This window comes from Canis lupus, chromosome 8 (genome assembly GCF_048164855.1).
Source record: "Canis lupus baileyi chromosome 8, mCanLup2.hap1, whole genome shotgun sequence".
In the NCBI taxonomy this organism is placed as follows: domain Eukaryota; kingdom Metazoa; phylum Chordata; class Mammalia; order Carnivora; family Canidae; genus Canis; species Canis lupus.
The window spans coordinates 5830955-5851382 of NC_132845.1; the positions used below are offsets into that span (position 1 = coordinate 5830955).

Sequence of the window (20428 nt, forward strand, 5' to 3'; positions counted from 1 at the left end):
AGTGGTTCAAAGTTTGTCAAAGTGTGCGCTCCAGCTTTTAAGATCCTAAAAAAAAAAATAAAGTTAGAGACATTAAAAGTATTCCTAAGTTTTAAAACAAATGATTTTAGAATATCAAATTGTGAAAACAGATTTTTATCTTGGAATCAAGAATGCCCACCGTATCGGCAGGGGAGACCAATGAGAGAGAACAGGGAAAGGACACGAGTTACAGGGTACAGGATGCTATGTGAGAGCCCAATGTCTGGCAGGCATGGCTGTCCACAGGGCACAACACGGTCCTTTAACTGTCCCCCTAAAGTTGAGAAACGCATCAGACCTTCCACTCGCCTAAGGTCCTGCAACCTGATGCTTGCAGGACACTCTTCATCTGCCCGTGTCAATAGGAACTGTCCTGCATACTCACCCAGGGACCACTGGGTCAGGGGGTCACTCAGTTTCAGAGAAGAACTCAAAGTCAAGTTGGGAGTTTTCTATGAAACTGTCATATTTTTATCTAAATTTAAATTCCCATTGCCCAGATACAATAGAAAATCTTTAAAGACTGGCGCCGCCCTGCTCGAATTCAAATCCTACGGATGCTTCTCATGAGCTATATAATCTCGACGACTTACGGAACCTCTCTGAGCCACAATTTTGTTGCCTGTGAAAAAAAGACATGATAATGATAGAGCCTAACTCAGGGGATCTGGGGCTCATGTAAGGAGTTGATGAGTTACTTATGCAAGTGTTTCAAACTGGCACATTGTAGGCGGCTACCCATGTTAGCTATGTAGGCACGTGTGTGTGTGTGTGTGTGTGTGTGTGTGTGTACAGAAGTGTGTATAAAGCTAAGAACAATTACTATTTCTAGTATCAATAACCTCTAAAAAGCCACACATACCCTTGCCTTCAGACACATATTGGGTTTTATTTGATTCTTGAGATTGAATGACCACAAGAAGGAATTTACAGAAAATTGGAAACCAGCTATGTAAGATTTATCAAGTAACTTTTAAAATGCAATAGAAGGAAAAACAGCAAGCTGAAAGTACATGTATGATTATGTGACGAAGAGAGAAATAAAAAATTTGAATGCCTCTGGCATTATCACAACAGTATTTCCCAAGCTTTGGCAGAAATGCAAGGACCAAAATCAGCTTCCATGCATGGGAACAATGGCAGGTCAACTCAATGGCCATACTTACCATCTTTTTCCACCCTATGGGGACCTGCCTTTTTGTCCTTCACCTTAGCAGTGCTTCCTTCCCAAAGCTTACTTTGATCCTTTTCTTCTTCTTCCTTGGAAACATGTTCCTTGGACTTCTCAGATAAGCCCTCTGCAATCACTGGGGTCCCTTCCTCCGGTTCTTCTTCAAGAACATTCTCCAAGCGTTCCTCTATTGGCAAAGGCTTGGTGGCTACATCTGCTGTTATTATTTCTTGATCTTCAATTTCAACTTCTAAGTAATCCTCCGTCGGAAGGTGGGATTTTCCTGCCTCATCATTTTCACTCAACTCCTGAGAAGAGGAACTTCTGGCACTTTTGTCTGGGCTATTTTCAGAGTGGGCTTCCCCATCCCCAAGTGCAGATTCATCTTCACTGCAGCTAGAACATGGGTGACTTCTGGAGGAGGAGGAGGAAACAGTTTTTACATCTAAAAAATAAAAAATGATGACATCATTGTTTTCCCATAAAGCAACTGGTTTGATTGTGGGAGGTATGTTAGCAATAATCACACTTAAAAGTTTTCATATCGGTTAATAGGTTCGATGCCCTTTTCACATCCATTGCACATAACTGTCCAGATAAAGAAAACCCTATGTAATCTGTGAGTCTCTAGAAGTTTTCAATAGGAAGTCACTTTTAACTAAAAACCAGCTGTATTTGTTTATTGATTTTTTAAAAGCCATTTTATTGGAAAACCTTCATCTCTTATTGTAGAAGAAACAGGATACTCTTACTTGTTCAGTGAGAGTAATATTTCATTTTCATCTTGGGTAGCCACAGTCTTCTCTGTGCATACAATTTAAATTTTTATCCACTGTAACACCAACCATACCCAGCTAGCAAGGTGTACTAGAAAAATCGATGCACTTGCATAACATCTTGACACTTTAAAGATATTTTTGAGGTGATGTTTGTTGAGTGTGTGTATGTGTGTGTGTGAAGGAGGACATGTTGTCTTATTTCGGGTTCCCCCAAAACAGACACGGAGGTCAGGATTCATGTGCAAGGAAGGTATTAAGGGTCTGCTCCAGGAGAAACTCTCACAACTGTGGGGGAAGCAGGGCAAGGAAAGGAATAAATCAATGAAGGGAGCTCCTTCAAGCAACACCTCGACCTCAGTCTGATCCCACAGGGACCTCTGAGGTCTGAATGATAGTAGGGTTTTTCCTCCCTCAAGGAAGGAGTGGGGCTTTCATACTCTGCTCCAGTCAGACACAGTGACCGGCCCCCCCAGGGTAGGCCAACACCTCTTGGTGCCTGGGGACGAAGCAGCTCTGTAGCCCAGGGCTGCCCTCAAGAAGGCAGGCGGAGCTGGAGCTGGGAGGTGGACACATGGCATCATACAAGGGCTTCTAGAAGACGGCGTGCCCCGCTGATGGGAGGCCACAGATCTGCAGACTAGAAGCCTAAGCCTACCCCAGCCCAAAATGGTTTGGTACTTACCACCCAAAAGCCCTTTCAAAAACCTCCAAGAGAGCAACATCCAGGCCGAATTTCTGGAAGGAAGATGCGTGGCCTGAAAACCACAGCATAGATGTGAGCCCCAGAGATACGAACCTGCTTTGGAGCTTTCTAACCAATAGATAGTTTTTTTTTATGGAATATAGTTTCAGAGAAAACATCCCACACCTAAACACTGCCTCGTTTTCTTGTTTTCTCTTCTCTGTGTGCCCCTTACTCTTTTCTCGGTTTCTTTGATTCCTTTTATTTCTGGCGGGAGCAGCTTGATACAGACTTTCAGGGAAGAAATACCTTTTCCTCTTATCCTTTTCCTTCATGCCCTCCAGCCCAAATGACTCTCCATGACAGGGCTTAGAATTTTAAGAAGAGTCACAGAGACTTATCAGAGTTTCCGCAAAGATTTGAGAGATGCTACACAGCAGTAAAAAACAAAAAAACAAAACAAACAAACAAAAAACAAAACAAAAAAAACAACTCTAAAAGGCCTTTAAGCAACAGAACCCCTTAAGTGCAATTCCATTTGTTTTTATCTCCCAACTACCTTGGCAGGCACCAGATGCCCACTGTTTCTAAAAGGAACACACACTTTAAGTACTCATTCTTTATCTCCATTTTATAAAATCTCAATAGACTGTCTCTCACCGGGAACACAGCAGATCAAGGACAGTTGTTCTCTATCTTATTTGTGTCACTTCAGAAACTTTAGTGACTATGAGCTCACCCTGTCTTAAGCATCTCATAATCATTTAAAGAAAAACAACTCCTACTTGCTAGTTGTCCAAGCAATGGCTCTCATTAACTGCACAGTTAGCTAGAACGCATTATCATACTTGTTCCGCACTTCCAAAAATTTTCATATCTACCATCTTTAATGTTGATATAATGACTCACTTTTGGCTCTGAGAGTTGTTCACACACTAAAAAAAAAAAAAAAAAATGAGTTTTCCTCTACCTTTCTTTCATAGCGTCTATTAATTGCGTTATTTTATTTCAAAAGGCTGAAACACGCTCTGGTTCATTTTGATTCAGGCCCTTAGAGAAGAAAGATCAGAAGAATGAATGGCCTTCAAGAGGCAAGGGTACCTGACCTCCCATATAAACTCATTTCAGTTTTCCAATTTCTAACTTCGCTGTACAATTTAGTTTCCTTCTCATTTCTTTCTCTCATTTTCATGCAGACACTGGGGCAAGACTTTGCCTACAAATAAAAGCTCAAAATGTTCCAGGGCCATGGAATGGGATTTTCGACACTAATTTTATTTATTGTCTTAGAAACGAAGCAAGTTTTTAGATAGAAGTTTTGTCTAAAAGAGCATTTTATATAAAAGAAATTGGAGGGCACATATGTAATTTTTGTCTGTTTTTAGGAGGGAAAAAGCTATATTAAAGGCATTGTTGGTAGGCAACTCTGGCTCCCACCCAATTCTGTTTTTCTCTCCAGGGCTCCCTGCAGGTATCGAAGCTTAAGGAATCTGCTCTTGGTCTTTATGGTAAAGGAATGATGTGCACTCATTGGTGTGGTGCCATGATTCCATGCCCTAAGCGGGACCTCTGACTTTCCGCCCTGCACATTCGATGAGGCTCCAAACCCTTAACTGTCTTCTCTTTCCTTGTCACCTCCTCCTTTTGCACGACTACTGTTTCACACAACAGGAGACTGAGAGAAATTAATACGTTCTCTGTAAGATAAAACTAGGTGTTTCAATCATGACTCAGCTATTTAATAGCTTTGACTTTGGCTATTCCGCTTAACCTCTCTAGCCTATTCTCTTGACTATAAAATGAGGCTGATTCTCTCTGTAAGTCATTGACACAAAATTAGCATAATCAAATCAAATAATGGTTTCTTTATGAATTCTAGTCTTTCCCCCTCCATGAAATCATACTTGATAAGTGTGGTCTAATACATTTCTTTCTTGTGATTTCCCCCTGCACACTATATGAAGAATCGTAATGCAGTGACATTTTGCTGAGGAAAAAAGAAAAAGATAAATATAAAAAGGTGTTTCCGCATACACCTACTTGTACCAAACAATGAGGTAAGCACTTTACAAACATCTCATATAATCCCATGGAATAGCTATCTTCTTTTTCTAGATCTAGAAAATAAGGGGGGACACCTGGGTGGCTCAGGTGATTAAGTGTCCACCTCTTGGTTTTTGGTTCAGGTCATGATCTCAGGATCGTGAGATTGAGCCCCGTGACAGGCTCATGGCAGAATCGACTTGGGATTCTCTATCTCTCTCCATCTGCCCCTCCCCCTGCTCACATTTACTTGCATGCTCTAACATAAATTAATTAATTACATTAAGTTTAAAAAGAAAGCAAAGTGCAGAGAAGTTAAATAATACCAAATGTCCATTAGCTATAAAGCACCAAGTTTTGTAAGACTTTTTTTTTTTTTTTGGTAATGACCTATTATAGTAAAACCAAGACCACTCTACTTGCCAGAAGGCCTTCAAACAGAGAGCACCTGCTGTCATGGATTTACCATTTCTCCTCTTAACTAACTTTGCGCTGTTACCACCCCAAGGTGACAAATGGAAGATAGTTCTCTCAAAACACCAGAACTCATGGAATTCAGCCTCGCTCCCCTTTTATATCCCTTATGGTCATTCTCCATTTCAGCATCTATGTATATCTCCGGAATCTCTACTGCTTATACTACCCGCCTGGCCAAGTTGCTACACACCTGGCCAAGGGTGCCAACCACTCACACATCCATAGTCAACACCACATTCAGGAGGAATTCTGCTCCCTTCTCTCATAACTGAGGTTCTAAGTTGTTCTCCACCTTTCTACCCACGTCCATAGGTCTGTTCATTAAATGCACACTGAGCACCTCCTCTCTGTGAGGCTATGTGCTAGGTTTTAAGGACACAGTAGAGGAAAAGGCAGGCCAGGCCCTACTTCCACAGAGATGATACACTCTAGCCAGACACCCCCTCCTTCTGCATGAGCACAGTAGATCATCTGTACGTGTCCACTCAGATGTTTGTTCCCTCTCCTTCCAGTGTCCAAGGAGAGCCCTCTCAGGAGCTGCTGTCATGCCCTTACTGCAATCAGTAGCCATATTGTCTGTTTTGAACCAATTATAAGTCCTGACCTTAGTTTTCTATCATTTCCTCACTCTCTAGCACAGAACATGATTTTACTATAGTTTAAATTCTCCATTTTCTCCCTTAGGGTCCTGATTTTAGCTGCTTTGTTTTGGATTCATGACCTTGAAGCCTCGTGGACACTTTAAGTTCACACACTCAGTACAAGTATGTAAATTCAGTGAAACATGACTAGCTTTCACCCCAATAACTACCACTCATCCCAACCCAGTGGATCCAATACTCTTCTGAACTCTAACACAAACTGCTTCTCTCTCCCATTCTTTAGTCTCAGGGTTCACAGCAAAATCTGTGCAGATGCTGCTCCTATTGTCTTCGAATTGGCCATGACACATGAATTCACACATCCTACTGTTATTCATATTAATAGTTCTATCTTGATTATACTCACGAACTCATCAAAATCTGTTTATACTTTATATTAGATACAGTGGCTTAGTCAATATTTTCATGTATGTCTAATAAATTTTCTAACAATATTTCATATATTGTCTAATGATGCCTAATTAGACAAGTACTTCATACTCATAAATATTATATAATCAATGTATGCTTAATGAAAATAGAAGTAGAAATCATTAAATTCCAGCTATAAACAGTAACTAGTTATTTGCCTTAAGGGGGAGCATATGTCCTCACACTGATAATTCATGACTCAATTCATCAATGAGACTAATACACATATCTTTTTGTAAGAATAAACATGTACAGGTAAATGCAGCTCTAGCGGGAAGAAATGAAAAAAACTGAGAAAAGCTTAAAAATTCCTCCATATGTACCTTTAATTACACTTTTTTAAACATTAAAATGAATACTTAAAATTCCGGGAATATAACCAAATTCTGTGTCATACTGTGCTGCCTAAGTCCTTTTACATTTATCCTTTAAGATTAAGATTTTAGGGGTGCCTGGGTTGCTCAATGGGTTAAGCATTTGCCTTCAGCTCAGGTCATGATTCCGGGGTCCTGAGATCGAGCCCCACATTGGGCTCTCTGCTCAGTGCAGAGCCTGCTTCTCCCCTTGCGTCTGCAGCAACCCCTGCTTGTGCTCTCTCTCTCTCTCTCTCTCTGTCAAATAAATAAATAAAATCTTTCAAAAAAACCTTAATAAAGATTTTATTGGGTGTCTCAATAATGCCTTTGTTGTGTACAAGGCAGATTCAAAACTGTACAGAAATACCTCATAGGAAGGTATTTTATTTGGACTGAAAGATGATCCTGTATTTAAATATTCACCTGAAAGCCATGACTTCCTACTTCGACAATCAAAATGTGAATATGGATTGAGGAATCCTTACCATTCAGAAAAATTAGTTTGACTAATCATGAAAAAAAAAATCACACATACAGACTGACCTGAAGGCCGTCTACAGTCTTCCCCTAATCCTCTCTGTCCAAGCAGCAGCAGGTTATACTCAAGTCCACACAGTGTGGCTTCACAGCATCTATAATTTCAGGACGGAAGGGGCAGCCTTCCTTCACAAGCTTCTCTTCAATAGGCCAAGAAATGAAGAGTGAGATTCTTGAAGTCAATAAGTCAAGTAAATAGAGTATTTTTTGTGACTCTGGAATTTTAAGTCTTAAGGCCTATTCCTTCAACAGACTGGAAAATAGCACAAATGAAATATTATCTTTCTTCCTTGAAAAAGCATTTGCTTTCATTCTTCTATTCTATTCTTTGCAATTCTGGGAAGAGATTCTCTCTCAACTCTTTCTCATAAGAAGCTATTGATTCTTTATCTCTTACTCATAAGCATTATCACCCAAACTGTCCATAAAAGTATAAAAGTATATTCTCAGCGACATGACATTTTTTCCCCCTCAACCTTCTAACATTCATCTATGACAATATATTTTCAACTGGTGAATTAGCGCCTGGGGTTGCCAACACAAATGCAGAGAAAAGGAAGCTGTCATTCTTTTTAAACGATGGAAAGTCTCACGCATCATCCCTAAACCTGGATGCTCTCCTAGTGGTTCTTGGTCTCAAGCACTCATCACTCATGGGCTGCTCAGCACAGAGCATTCATCAAGGCGGGCCCACGCAATTGTTAGCTGGCAGTTTAAATGGGGCCGACTTGTCACCAGAGTGACAGCCTGGGCAATTGTTTGCCCTCTGGGAACAGGTGCAGGCAGGTTCAAATGAAACACATCCAAATACTAACAGCAAGATTCTTAATCATGTCAATAAAAAGGATGAACTGGTGTCTCAGATTCAGTGGTCACAATATGCCTCTTACACTTTTGAAGATGAAATGCAGTCTGGCTTTGTAATAGAGTGTTCCAAGGAATCTATTGTGTCATTATCATTTTTAATACATGCTACTTTGTTTGCTGGGTGAAATCTCTAATTCAGATACTCCACATGCTAAAAGGAATGTTTCTGAATAACACAGAGCCAGGTTATCAAAATCAAAGGATGGGAAATAAAAGAGCTGGGAGGTAGAGGAAAGAAACAGTAATATGCAATGAGATTTTATCTCAAAATAATGGCAAAGTTTTTAATGTAAATACCAAAAATGCAAAAGAGCTCTTAAAAAGGATAGCTTAATAATATCATTATTGAAACAACAAAATGAAAGTTGGCAAATTTAACTTTTGGCTCTAAAATTTCCCACTTGTGGGCTCGATTTTATATGTTCTGGTAGCTTTCATTACATATCTCTTCAAAAATATTATGTATCCTGTGCCTAATAATGCAGGTAACTGTGTACAATATTTTCCAATAAAATTCCAAAAGCATATACTGTAAATGTAACTAGATATCATGACTAACAAAAGCACCTTTGTATCCTTGGTGTTAAAAAAAAAATCAAGTAATTGCATAATATTTACAAAATATCTTTTAGGAAATCACCTCTGTGAGGAATAACAAATACAACATACAGTCTTAGCTTTCATAGCGTAACAATTGCATGCTATTAACTTGTGTGATTAATTTGAGGGGTAAAGTTTAACATATAAAACTCTAAGAGAATAATGAATTACTGAATGATAAGAGTTTCTTTAAATAAAGAGCCCAGTGAAAACTGCCAAGGTAGGAGAGTCTTGGAAGAGGAAGGGCCTCAGCTGGAATGGAGCTAAAGGCCCCAGAGAGGACAGGGAGGTCCATCCGGGGAGGAGAAGGGTCAATATCAGTAAAGGAGAAAATGTCCATTTTAATCTCCGCTGCTCAAAAACAAAACAAAAAGCAGAGGCCAGACAAGAAGATGAGGAGGCTGAAGATAAGTGCCTCTAAAATGTATAGTCTTAAGGAAGCAGAATCCTTTTAGTGGGGGAATTTGTTTTACTTTTAGGTAAATAGGTATCTTCTCATTTGGAAAAATGTTCTAGTGTTTCTCCAAAATCCAGGCTCTGACGCTGGGTGATGTTTATGTCTTGGCTCCTCTGCTTTCTGGCTGCATGCGTTACTTAATCCCACCATATCCAAGTTTATTCATTTGTAAAATGGAGATAAAAGGAAAAAGCACTTGCTTTTTAAGATTGTGTGAGAGAAATCAGATAATTCATGTAAATATTTAGCACAGTGCTTAGTACAGAGTCTTAATAAGCAATACCCTTTGGATGCCTTTCCAAACATAGGATTCCAATTATTTATATGCAAGCAGTTTTCAGTGTTAAAGCTTACCTATCTCTGTTGGCTAGTCAATAATTATAGGTCTAAGTGATTAAAGCTTTCCCTCCAAGGATGATCCAAGTACTGACTACATCCCTTTCTGTTTGAACATAAAAAATTATTCTGTTTTAGAAAAAAATCCATCTAATCCCCCAAAAACACGATGATTATGCAGCACAAAACTAATCCCAGATGACCAAATAGTAAAAGAATGTACTACTGAATCTTCATGAAATCAACACTTGTTAATTCCCCACCATTTCTTTCATTAAAGAAATGAAAAATTGAGTTCCCTGTGTTTTGAGCCAGTTCTATTTACATGCAAACACATGTTCTATTCTTTTCCAGGCTCAAGTCACTCATATAATTTCTTTATAATTTGATTCATGTGGTGTCACTTTTCCATAGAATTCTTTAACTTTCTCTATGTCATATAGGAATATCAACTTCAATTCAATATTCACATTCAAATTGAGAACAAAAGCTTATATATTAGGCATGCCTGGAAATATAAAATGTAAGTTTTAAGAGAAATTACAGAAAGGGTCTAGTTTAAGACTTTATAAAAAATATTTCAATGCCTAGTCATCAATCTTGAGTAGATCTCCCAACTATAATAAAAGTGACAGCAAATCTTATTTTCAAGTTTACTAATAGCAAGCATCACTCTAAATTTTCACATTGTGCTTCACTCTTTGCTCTGCCTGTCAGGAAACTCAGGATTAAATTTTTAGTTCAAGCTTAGTGATGGTCCCTAGTCAAATTATTTCCTCTTTTACTCTAATTTCTATATTTTATTGCCTTGTATGTGTGTGCATGCAATTTTAGAATAGTTTTGCTTTAAATTCTTTCTTGAAGATTGGAACTAAATATTTCCTCTTGTGATTATTTGGTTACTGAATTTACTCTTATTTTATATTATCCCAATATACCTCCTTGAATTCTAAATTTTGAAATTTTATAGAGAAAAAATGTTGATAGGTGGAAAGACTGGAAGAAATGGATAGCAATTCAAAAAGTCATCATAATATAGCTTCCTTCTCTAGCCCAAATCAAACTACAAGGACATACATATACTTAAATATGACAGGATTATTGTTATAACTAGTAAATGCCCTCAATATACCAGGCACAATCTCTGTTTAATGAAGAATCACATAGCCTTGGCCAAACCCTTTTGTGGGACAAAGGAAGAAATTGGTTCCTTTGACTGAACATTATTTCAGGAAACTAAGGTCTTTAACAAAGTCTTAAAATATCTGAGATATGCCTCAGATGATAAGGGTTTCTTTCTCTACCTGAAAACTTTTCTGTATTTTTCCCATGAACATTCAGAGTCCTCTTAGGCTCGAAGACTGTGAAGGGCCTCCTTTGCCAAGAGAGAGAATCCACCCATGAAACTAAGACGCCAATATTCTGTATTCAAAGTGATCTTAGGGCAAGAATCTTCAACTTTCCTTTTAGCAGAATGGGAGCTAGTTTTCGTTTTTCCAAAATGTTGCACACGCATGTGTGTGTGTGTGTGTGTGCATGTAAGAGGGGATGATTTGGGATTTAACAAAAAGGAAGTAACTTTCTAAATAAACAGAAGACATGTCACTACAAGCTCTACCTGATCCTTGTTGAAAAAAAAAAATCCCAGCAAACTAAGGAAAGAGAGGACTAAGGACTGACTCTCTAAATTGGGTATCTTTGGAAGACTGATCAGCATCCTCTGGTTAGAGAACGAGTCTCTAAACATTCCCTTTAAAGAAGATCATCTCATTAAATATAAAGAAAAGAAAAGTAGTGAGCACGCTGGCTGGCTGAACAGCCCACGTCACATGATAAGAGAAACAACCTGCCTTGTTTATCTTCCTCCAGGTCATTGTCAGAGCATCCGTCACCTTCATCTTTCACATTGTCATCGGCATCTGCTGCCTTCTGCAATGAGGTGTCACTCTCCTTTTCTGGGTCTAAATGATCTTTTTCATCGTCTGAGGGTGACTTTGAGATCCCATTCATTTGATCATCAGCCTGTCCTTCTTCATTAGCTTTCTCATCTAGTTTCTCCTCATCTACTTCAAAATCTTCTTCATATTCTGAAAGAAAAAAAAATCACGCCTATGAAAAGGAAAATAGAATCCCTGATACTTAACCCATTTTACTTGAATGAGAACTTTGACTCCACTACCCTCTCTTCTCTGGGCCTTTCTTCGCTTCTTTTTCACACAATTAGTGAACATGGAAAACTAACAGCAAATGATCAAAGATTGCAATCAGTTACATACACAAGAGAAAAAAAAAAAGAAATAAAGCTCCAAATGGCAAGCCCTAAACCTAATGAAAGTTCACTTACGAATGGACATCATCATCTACAATAACCAAAATGGACAAGAGAAGAACTTGATAGAAAACAATAAATTAGAAATAAATTAAAAATGAAGAGAACAGGATTATAATAATGAAAGTTAATTTGGAGACCCAGTGAGGTCATATTTCATATGAAGAATGTTCAAAATATTTGGATATCAAGTTAATGAATAGTGAAGTGGAAAAATTCAATTAATCAAGTCCAAAGGCCCTGAGAAGTAACACTGTGAATAGCACATTCTTTGAGAACCAAATGGACATCAAGAAAAGGCATTATGAGGAATTCTATACCTAGACCAAAAGCCAAATCATATGCATTATTCATCCCAACAGTCAATGAAATAATTATGTTCCAAGGATAAAATATTCTTAAAAAATAGAACATTCCTGTCACAGCCACTAATTTGCTGCATTCCCTACAGAGGTGCAACAAATCTGTAGCAGAAAAAGGAAATTGTCACATCAGATAAACTCCAGCTGTCCCTTGTGGTTATAATTTTTCACCTTTCATATTTAATTGTTCCCCTTTTCCTCCACCAAAACCTAAAAATCTTGAAATGACAACATGCCAAGGATAGAGAGCAAAAGGATTTCATGCAGAACCAATTAAGCAAATAAACAATTATCTTTAAAATAAAAAATTACAGGGAAAATAAGACTTTTCCAATTTTGTGTGTTTTAGTTATTAGATATTCTGGCTTCCTTTCCAGTGGTGGGGGCCTCTCAGGTAATTACTTGAGAGCTATCCATCCAGCTGCAATGAAAGAAACTTAATTTAGAAATGCATGCCCTGTGCATATGAAGAAAGCTCTGTTAATTCAGAGATTGTATGAGGGAGATGTAAGGGGGAAAGTGAAATCAGAAACTGTAACGAAGAAAGGCAAACAAAGAATTCATCACAAGAAGGTTTTCGTTAAAGAGATTTAATATGGGGAACATGAAATGTGAATTACTATCTGCAAAACAAAATCACAGATAAGAAAGAAGATGAAAAAGTTTGGTTTGTGTTGTATGAAACAAAAAGGAAATACTAATAAAAGCAAATATTTCGATCCAAATAGTTCATGTCAAAAATAGGATAGTTCCTCACTTGGCCCAGTCAGCTGTCAATCAATGCCCTTTTTGAGAATCTTTAATGTGGAAGGGGGTAAAATTGCAAGATAAGAGACTCTTCAATAACACAAGCCTTGCCATCAAGGAATCTCCAATTTTTTGTGGAGGAAATAAGATGCAAGTACACAAGAGATACTGTGCTTATCATAGTTTTAATACATGATCCTCAGTAATGCTAGTTTCATCACTATTGGGCTTGATTGCTATAGATTTTTATATAGGACTCATGATGAATTATGTGAAATAGTGTCAAGTGAGTGGGATGGAATAAAAAGAAAGGCAGAAAGTCACTTGGAGATTGTGGAAGACTTCCTAAAAGGAAGAGTTTAGGTTAGCCACAGAACACACGTGCATAGCCCACCCCCCACACACACACACACCCATAAACACATGCATCTATCACTTTACAGATATTTGCTACTGGTCACAGGATAAGCAGGTGCCAAACAGAACATGAGGGAATTGCTATAATTCCATCAATAGTGTCACATAGTGGTGACATATGAGGGTTTTAGAGGCAGCCCATCACGTTTCCAAGTCCAAGGGAAAACATTTGTTAGCTCTGTGACCTTAGACAATTTGCTCGATGTCTTTATAGTTCAGTTTCTTCATCCGTGACACAGTAGTTCCTGCCTCACAAAGCAGCGGTGAGTATGAACACAATAATCCCTGGAGCACGCTTAGTACCGTGTCGTGGATGGTATGTGTCTAAGAATTATTAGGGATTAGTAGTAAATCGGAGGTGGAAGGAGTTGGCCATCGACCAGGAGAAATACACTCTAATGGAGGTACCTGATTAAAAGTGGAGAAGTACAAGTGTCCGCAATGAGGACACGATTACAGTTATGTTCTCAAAGCAGAGCATAAAATTGAAGGAACATGTAGTGAACCATAAGAACAGTTAGTTCCCACATCCCATTGTGCAGGAGCTTCTGTGTTTTCTCTCCACGTATGAGATTCAAGGCTGCCCTGGCTGTGCTCTACCCACCACTGTCATCACATCTAAGTGTCATCCCTCCGTTAACCACGGGCGCTCAATTAGCATGAGAGCTCAGAGCCACCTCCTTTGTGTTCCCTACTCGTGTTCTCAAAATGAATGAATTGGCAGCCTGCTTTCTGGATTCCTTTTCATAATTTCTTCTGTTTCTCCCATCTCATCTTCCTCCTTCCAGAGAATTTAATTAGCTTGTTGTTTACCATCCCCATTAACGAGGAAGTGAGTCAACACGGGGTCAACATCAATCCAGCTGCAACCCTCTCCCACTGACTTCCACTCAAGTTTCCTGCTGCCCTTACCATCAATGGATGCTCTGCAGAGAGCCGAAGCCTTGCTGCTGCTGTTTCTTCTTCTTCTTCTCTCTCTCTCTCTCTCTCTTTTTTTTTAAGGACAAATCCATTAACTAGCCAACACAGAAGAAAGCTTTTGGGAAAAGCTATACTATACGCATAAAGTACACTACTCATAGCACTGGCTTTGTTGGTGCAAGAAAAAAAAAAAGAAAAATACAAAAGCTTCTCCTAAACGTGGCTTTAGTAAAGCTACACATCCTGAAGTTAACACACATAAGAACACATCCAATTTGTTGATCTCTGTGCTATTGCTATTGCCATAGATAGTTTTAAATTCTTGGTATAAGGTAATAAAGACCGGAAGGGATCACAAAGAGAGAGAAACAGGGTCAAAGGGTCACAAGTGAAATCTTTTTTTAAGAGGATCCCATTCTCTCAGTGATAAAGTCCAGTGCTATAAGAGCTCTGTAATTTTTCTCTTGGATTTCGGAAACCCTTGGGCAGCAGCAAGATGAGATGAGGAGGGACCTGGGGTATGCCCCTTTCTTGGGGCCAGTTTTTTCACAGGTCACCCCAGCCCACAGCTTCTCTAATCCCTACACCGTATCCTTGCTGTAAGAGGGACAGGAAGGCAGCTCCGCCTTTCTGACTTTGGACATACCCCCCACAAACAGGCAACATCAAGGGTATCTTGTACAGAGTGAGAGGTTGTAGAGTGTAGGAAAGTCTGGGTCTCAGAATTAGACAAGCCTGGGTACTGGAGGGGGGCTGAGTATGCCGGCCCCGAATACACCACGGTGGCATGAGGATTATTTCGAGCTGAAGGCAACTGAGCAGTAGAAGATACAAGATGAGCTCTCTGCTCTCCCCTATTTTCCTGAAAGCAGGCCATGAACTTGTGAAGGTGTCTCCCCTGCCCTCTCTACCAGGGTGGACAGAAGTTAGCCACAGGGGATAACTCTACACACTCACCAGCCCAGAAAAAACACCATCGGAACAAGCATAACGAGCCTCACTGAAATGAGCCCTCCTCCAGCGGGAGTTTCACCAGAGACCCGCCTTCTCCGAATGTGCTGCCCTGGAAGCTCAGAGCTTTTCCTTTGTCTTACCACTTTCCTACAAATGTGTTGTTCTTTGGTTAAGAGACCGCATAAGCCCAAGTTCTAACCATCCCCTTGAGTTACTCAGCGCTCCTGCTGTGAATGCATGATGCACATGCTAACGCGGTTGTTTTCCCCCCATTTTAATCTCTTTTGTCAGTCTCATTTACAAGACCAGCCAAGGAACCTAAAGAGGCCCAGGAAAACGTTTCCCTCTCCCACACTGGGAATCCTACTTCTGCCCCTTCCTATCTGGATGTCTGAGCCCCAGTTTCCTATCCCGTATGATGCACGGAGTATAACATCTACCACAGTGAATGTTATGGGTGAAATGAAATAGTGTGTGGGGGGCACCTGGTTGGCTCAGTCCGTTGAGCATCTGACTCTTGGTTTTGGCTCAGGTCACGATCTCAGGGTGGTGGGATCGAACCCCGCGTGGGGCTTTCATTATTGTTATTATCACTATATATGAGTATGTATGTGTGTGGAGACTGACAGGAAGGGAGGAAGGAAGGAAGGAAGGAAGGAAGGAAGGAAGGAAGGAAGGAAGGAGGGAGGGAGGGAGGGAGGGAGGGAGGGAGGGAGGGAGGGAGGGAGGGAGGGAGGGAGGGAGGGAGGGAGGGAACAGGAAAGGAGAAAAGAATAACAAGGAAGGCAGACAGGCTCCAGGACCCCGCACTACGTCCACTGTTTTCAGCTGTGGAATACTCATTGCTATATAAGCACATTGTGCCTACCTGATGCCAAAGCATCAATTTCACCAAAGTGAATACATTCAAATACTTAAAAAAAAAAATTCTATTTAATCAAGCTGGTCTCTTCTGCAGAAGCAACCAGAGTTTCTGGCTCCCACAGACGTAAACTCCTCTTTCCCTCCTGCCCCTCCAAGCACCTGCACGTCTTCCGAGTTAGGCCTGCCCTCCTCTGAGGCAGGGGACACAGGCCTCCTCACGAAATAGTGGAAGAGGGCGGTCAGGGACTCCTCCCCTGTGACAGAGCTGCCTGAAGCCCCAAACCGGGTGACTTCCAGTAGATGTTGCCCATGTTGATAAGGGCATTTCAAAGACCGAAGCAAAACCACACCAGCAACAACCAAAGGACTCCGTGTTATCCATTACCGTATTTAAATATATTTTCCTGGGCATCTTCCCAAACATCTTGTCCTGGTTTTCCGTCAAGTTCCATTTCTTCTACAGCTGTTCTCACGTCTCTGATCGTTGGTTTTTCTTCTTGAGCTGAAAAAATGACTGAAGCCGTTTTGTTCCCCTCCACCTCTTTCCTTCTCGGTATCATGTACCCTCTCTCCTTCCTCAGTTTCCCCTCACCCTTCTTCAGTTCTTCTCTTTTCTCAATACTCATTTCTTTCCTAGGTTTTGGTGAAGTTGTATTTTTGTCAAGGCCCATGGCAATAATGCACCTATGAAAAATATAAACATAAGGTGCTTGTTAACCTTTATATATAACACAGTAGAACCTCAAAGCTTTTTAAATTACTTCTTATTCCAGTAAGGAACGTTATAAGAAATATTTTTATTATAATACATAGAGTTAATTAGAAAAAACTCTTTTCTCATTCATACCAAAACCTTATAAATGAACACAATTATTAACAATTTTAGGGATCCCTGGGTGGCGCAGCGGTTTGGCGCCTGCCTTTGGCCCAGGGCGCGATCCTGGAGACCCGGGATCAAATCCCACGTCGGGCTCCCGGTGCATGGAGCCTGCTTCTCCCTCTGCCTGTGTCTCTGCCTCTCTCTCTCTCTCTCTCTCTCTCTCTGTATGACTATCATAAATAAATAAAAAAATAATTAAAAAAAAACAATTTTACCCACAATAATAAATAAGAAAACAACAACTAAGAACGGTTGTCTCAAACTAAAACTTGCACCTTCAAAGCATGTTTTTGGCCTTATTACAGATTCCAATAAACATATCATTCAAGCCCTTAAATGAGAATTATGTGATAAAAGAACATTCAGGTATATAAACAGGGAAGCCGAGATCAAAATAATCAGAAGACGAGAGATGCCACTGAGTCTTTGATAATTTGTTATTCCAACAACACAACAACAGAAGACTTATATACAAGGTTGACTCTAAATAAACATGATTGATTTTTTAAGAAACATATACAGTCAAATGTTGTTGTGCCCTTTAAATAAACACCTCGGGAACCTGCACGCGTATTTTAATAGAACTGTCATCATTGTTTTTAGAATGGCCTTTTGAAGCCTGTACAACAATCTTCTGGTGACTTTTCCTGGCAATAAGCTTTTGTTCTTTGGAGATGGCAATAATTTGTAGAGGTCATAAAGTCATTCAAAGTCAAATCTGGTGAAACAAGCAGATGATCCAAATGTATCAAGACGTGAAAAAATATTTTAAAAATCAGTTGGAACAAAAATAACATGAATAAATTCTTCTATAGCTTTTTTTCCCTATCTCTGAATATTGAAATAAGAGTTCCAATTATGATAATACAGACATTAGTAAAAATATGATTATGATAATAGTAAGATTATTGAGCATTCCCTCTGTGCCAAGCTCTTCGCTGGCTACTCTATATACATTATCTTACAGGATTCATTACCCTACCCAGGACGAGAAATTAAGAGCTATCATCACAGCTTGACAAATGAAGAAACTGAGGCTGACAGGCCTCCATGACTCGCCCAAGTTCACCAGGCAGGTCAGGGAGGGAGCTGGATCCTGGCTCAGGAATGCTAGACTCCATCACCTCACAATGAGGTACAAAGATATTGTTAGATGACAGGTGTAGCCCTCCTAGACGGACACCCCCACAGACAGACGTGACAGGGAAAGTGCTCACACTCTTCACCAGAAACTAACACAATATGGAGCAGTTTGCACCAACGCTTAGAGACAACACTCGACCTGAGAAAGGTGCCTGGCAGTTGTCAGCGTCCACCAGCCTCCTCTTCTAGAACTACCTGTGTCCCTTCCCTACAGGTCACAGGACTTAGTGGGAAATTGAATCAATAGAGCACACAGGTGAAGACGGATCCAAATGCAGTCAAGACATGTCAGTCCAGGAAGAAGAGAAATAATATGTAAAGTTTGAAAACCGCCTCAGCGTGAATCAGATTCAATGGCAATTTTTCAAACTATAGATTTCAGTGAATTTCAGCCATCCTCAGTCTAGAAATAGCATAGGAATCAATTCTCCCAGCTTATGAGAACTTAGTTATATCACTTATCTTTTCAGTATGTCCCCATAAAATAAAGCTAAAAGGATTTGCACTCAACGTAACTATCAGGCTGTAAAAAATGAGATAATAAGAATACACTTACCTCCCCCATATTAAGAATGATAAATGTTTCTTGCCTGTAATGATGATGTACTTAGCACACTGCTTTCCTTGGAATAAAGGTGTCATGAATCTTCACAGAATATGATTACTGGTATTGCCTTCTATTCAAGCTGCTCTTAGCTTATCAATGGCAACACCAAATCCAACGATCTGGGGCTTCTGATATGCTGTTACTTTGAGTTTATGTTGTGACTGTGGAGAGGCTTTGATGCCTCCCTACTGCATGCACAGACTTTTTATGGCCCATCTGCTTAAGGGAATTGGACGAACAAAGTGAGCAACATCTGTGCTCTCCTCGTCACTGACTACCTATTTGACTTCTGAGTATAATTTGAGGTGTTGATTCTGATTGCTAAGGCTTAACGCAGTCTGTGTTCTACTTGGTGAGGCAACTCTTTCTCCTTCCAACTGAAAAATAACTACCTTGTCTCTTCAGTTTCCACGACTGAGGGATGGGTACAACCGGGGACCCTCCATACTTAGAAGTGACCACTGTTGAGTCTTTCTTGTCTTCCAAAGACCTTAAACAGGTAGTTCCTAATAATTTTTAAGACTAGAACTCCTGCTTGCTATTTTAAATAATTCCCTCCTCATAACGAAAGTTCCAGAGCCAGTATTTTGTGAATTAATTGATTGCTTTTTTAACAGATCAGGGCATTAATGGGCACCCCTTAAAATAATTAAATGTATTATTGTGGATGTGACCCCCTCTAAAATGGTTATATAATATTATAAGTGAATTATATTATATTTTATAAATATTTACTTTATATTTATATTATATAAATAAAATCTTTGAAAAAGAATAACAGGCCTAACAGGCTTTATTCTTTAATATGACAACTGCTTTGTTATTGTTATTTGAAAAGATCAAATAAAGAAGCCAGAGGGAATCGAGTGAAATCAGATAAAGAAAACTGTACATAGATTAATAAGTGTTAAATAGGAAAGGAGATGTCATCAATTAGATTTTACTACTGATTACTAAATCTCCACAGAAAGTGTTTACAACCAAACATTTACAGTGTGGATTTATAGAGCAACTCAAAGAATGCAATGTGTTTGTGCATGCGTGACTGTATATAGGCTCATTAGCTTTCTTGGGAGTCAAACAGAAATGTCTAAAATTACTTGCCCACAAATATGGAGAAAGCATATTTGAGTTAGAACAGGAAAGCAGCCTCTGGTGGGTCCTAAGTACACCTGGGCACTCCTCCTATATTCTAGACCATTCATTCACTGTCCATTCACTTGCTGGATGACTCTTTCACACCTTTTCTCTCCCCTAAAACCTCCAATCCCTTCTTCCGTAAGCCTTAACTTCAGCTGATAAATTCTTTTTTGACTGAAAATACAGAAAGCATCAGCGGAGAACTTCCAGTTGATCCCAACACATCCATCTGACACGTATTAATTGGTTTACTTGTTATTTTCCTTTCCCCCATTAGAATGGGCTCCACGAAGGCAGGAACTTTGGTTGGTTGACTCCTATTTTCTAGCTTAGGCATTTATCAATTCTCCGTGAGTACTTTCAGGAAAAAAAAATTAAAGAAAGCTTGCAAGCAAGTGTCCTAATTTCAAACAGAATGGCCAGTATGAAAGCTGATAAATAACACTCAAAATTGACCCTTTATCATGCATTTCATTATGCCTGAGATTAAAACTAGGGGCATGAGAATGATAACTGGGCCACATCGTAGTGCAAACATGACCTGCAATGCACAACCATATAAGGCAGATGCTTGGCACATGCTTTGGGACTCCCCAAACCAGTTCCTAAAAAGAATGAGACTAAAACACCCCCTCTCCTTTACTTCAGAAACAGAACTGAAAGGA

At 39.6% G+C, this 20428-nt stretch overlaps 1 protein-coding gene across 1 annotated transcript in view; it reads right to left on the reverse strand.

Moving 5' to 3' along the window:
• ERICH3 (glutamate rich 3) overlaps positions 1–20428 on the reverse strand; it is a 97878-nt gene that overhangs the window by 14986 nt on the left and 62464 nt on the right. The window contains exons 10-12 of the mRNA XM_072834011.1: positions 16379–16677; positions 11250–11486; positions 1188–1637 (exon numbers count right to left, since the gene is read on the reverse strand). Of these exons, the coding sequence (XP_072690112.1) occupies positions 1188–1637; positions 11250–11486; positions 16379–16677 (986 nt within the window). The remainder of the gene's footprint in view (positions 1–1187; positions 1638–11249; positions 11487–16378; positions 16678–20428) is intronic.